The 2902-nt window shown below is 49.2% G+C and overlaps 1 protein-coding gene across 4 annotated transcripts in view; it reads right to left on the bottom strand.

Moving 5' to 3' along the window:
• Positions 1–2902, bottom strand: part of SPECC1 (sperm antigen with calponin homology and coiled-coil domains 1) — a 193578-nt gene that overhangs the window by 79519 nt on the left and 111157 nt on the right. For all 4 annotated transcript variants that reach the window (XM_077746558.1, XM_077746561.1, XM_077746560.1 and 1 more), the window contains exon 6: positions 2649–2827. In XM_077746558.1, the coding sequence (XP_077602684.1) occupies positions 2649–2827 (179 nt within the window). The remainder of the gene's footprint in view (positions 1–2648; positions 2828–2902) is intronic.

The following is a 2902-nucleotide window of genomic DNA, read 5'->3' as shown; positions in this document are numbered from 1 at the left end:
CCCCCAATCAGGGAAGGGCCAGCTGAGAACACAAGAGCTCACAAGGGCCTTAAATCACGAGCCATGCTTATCTCCTGCTTTGAGGGGCGGAGGAGCTCAGTCTGGGAAGGAAACCTTGCCAAGTGCGGCAAAGACAAGACTAGAGCCTCGTTCCTATCTATCTTCACATCGGTTTATTCGGACTCCAGAATCAAAATTCCTCGAAAACGTAACAGGACTGGAAATTGCTAATGAGCTAGTTTGTAGAATGATCAAAAACACTGGGTTAAATACTGTTCTGCTCTGTGTCTGCTCCTGAGTTCCTGGTAATAAAGGCTACCTTGTCTCCACACCCAGCCCTTCCTCTGCCCACCTACCAGCCTCATTCTGTCCCTTCCAATGCCCATGTTTGCAAAATGATAATGCGAATCACTTAATCCCATGGTAGGATGGAGGCGCTTTTCAGACGCTCTTACCTTCTCTCGGCTGTGCTTGGAGGGCCTCATCAGAGAACTTGCTGCAAGTTCTTTGGCTGTGGCTGAACTGAGAATGACTTAGGTGACTGGCAAAGTCAAATCGAGTTTCAGTCAAGAACCCATAGATGGAAACANAAAGAGTCAACTCCCTGGAAGGGCCAGTCTTCAGAATCCAATTAAGAAGGCAGCAACGGCCACTGTCTGAAGCCTGCCCGACACAGTGACGGGCAAGAAGGACACTGATGCCCGCAGAGTTCAGTGATTTGCCATGTTCTGGGCTGGTGGCGGCGCTACAGTTTTGAAATGTTTTGTGACAGGGGATCAAACTGCTAGATCTGGGTGGGAGGTTTGTAAATCACTAGAAAATCAAAAGAGATATACACATAGTGTCTATTTAAAAAAAAAAAAAGCGACCCTAAGTTTGAAGATGTAGGATATCGTATATGGATCCTAAATCATCAAGATGCATGCGGAGATTCCTTATGGTATCAGAGTTCAAGTTGTACAATCTGGCCTGTGTCTCAGAATCTAGGGAAGAAATGCAGCAGCTCACGCAATAACTTATTTAGGGCCAGTATATAAACCCAGAGCTCGCCTCTTACCATTTGCCTTTAAGATAACGTAAGATAATGTATGTATGAAGCAACGCAAGTTATGATCTGGTTCCTCTTTAAAAGACACATTGTAAAAGCAAGACAAATGGACAAATAAACATAAGCACAGAAGCAGGCCAGAGGACCTCACGATCATGTCAACACTATCAAGTCTAGTCTTCCTGTCTCCCTCCTTAAGGTAACATTCACACACGCTGGCGGCCACAGGGAAGAGGTGTTACTATAAAATCATCACCTTGATTTTCCAGCGTGAATCATGGAACGAGCTACACACAGTGCACCTGAATCCTTCTCTACAGCCTGTTTCCTGTAAAGGTCATCAACAAAGGGGGGAGGGAGACTGGGGCAAGTTTGGGAAGAGAATCAAAACAGAATTCTGAGAAAAAAATCTACTTTTTCCCATGTCGTGAAATTCACGGCAATACATCAGACCCAAAGGCTCAGAATCTAGCCAGTGAACAAACCCTCTAGATCCCAGAAAACACTTAAGAAAAGCAAACTGTACACATCAGCATTCAGGACCCACTAAATCTGATTTTAAAATGCTACATTTCATATTTCAAAGGCATCTCGAAATTCCAAATAGTTTCCTAATATCCAAGAATCCCAAAGTTAGGGACCTTTACTCCTGACTGGGCAAAGGTTAAAGCCTTTAGTAAAAGTATAGGGGCGCTTGGGTGGCTCAGTCGGTTAAGCGTCCAACTTCAGCTCAGGTCATGATCTCACAGTTCATGGGTTCAAGCCCCACGTCGGGCTTTGTGCTGACAACTCGGAGCCTGGAGCCTGCTTCAGATTCTGGGTCTCCCTCTCTCTCTGCCCCTCCCCCGCTCATACTCTGTTTCAAAAATAAACATTAAAAAAAAAGTCTAAAGTACTGTTTGTAACCTTATTTGTAAACAGTTTAAATTTTAAATGATACTTAACTTTGAGCTCCTTCCTTTAGGAATACCTTCCTCTGAAACGTCGCTTAAGGAGAGCTTACTGGGGCTTTACACTGTGACTTCCCTCCCTCAGGCACAGAAAAGGGAAGTCAGTTACCAGCCAGCCATGTTGCGTTTGCCATGCTTATCTTTGCTGATAAAGCGGGCTATTTCAGCGGCCCATGGAAGTTGCCAAGAGGGATGCATGTCTCCGGGCCATGAGGAATGAGTCCCTTATCTGGTGGCAGTTCCCCTGGAGGGTGACCCAGCTTTTCCCATGGCTTGAGAGCCACCCATGCCAGGTGTTGCCCCGGCTCGCTAAAGTGAGCCCTGAGATTTAAGGGGCGTCCTAGACATATTTCTACTCTTTAAATGTAGGAGGACACTCGGCTAGAATGTTCTACGTGAGCCAAGAGGTTTCTCACGGCTTTGGTCCAGAGCCCGGGCAGTGACCGGACCGCAGACGGACCATTCCTAGGCTGTGTGACGGTGACGGTGGCAGGGGAGTGCGCTGACAGAAAAAATAAAGGTTTTGCACAGAGAGACATCCAAGCGCCACGTCTCCAGACGGCGAAGGCTCATGCATGGCGATTACGAGAGAAGCCAAGCTACGCGGGCGCCCACCAGACTCACGAGTGCGTGGCCCCGCCGTGACCAACCTGCCGTGGCCCTGCATGTCCCCCAGCTCCTTCTGCAGCCTCGCGTTCTTCTCCTCTTCCTCCAGCAACCTCCGCTTCACGGTGCGCAGCTCCTGCTGCGCCTCGCACTTGATGTCATTGGCCACCACCACCGCGGTCTGCAGGTCCGCCTGGAACCGCCTCCACTCCTCCGTCTCCTCCTGCAAGGGCGGGGTCCACACCCGCATCACCTGCCGGCCGGGCCTGGCACGTGGGGCTCCGGGCCCCCCCCCCCC

The sequence above is a fragment of the Crocuta crocuta genome, unplaced genomic scaffold (genome assembly GCF_008692635.1).
Source record: "Crocuta crocuta isolate KB4526 unplaced genomic scaffold, BGI_CrCroc_1.0 scaffold139, whole genome shotgun sequence".
In the NCBI taxonomy this organism is placed as follows: domain Eukaryota; kingdom Metazoa; phylum Chordata; class Mammalia; order Carnivora; family Hyaenidae; genus Crocuta; species Crocuta crocuta.
The sequence above is the reverse complement of the archived record's forward strand: the minus strand, read 5'-3'. Positions and strand labels throughout refer to the sequence as shown.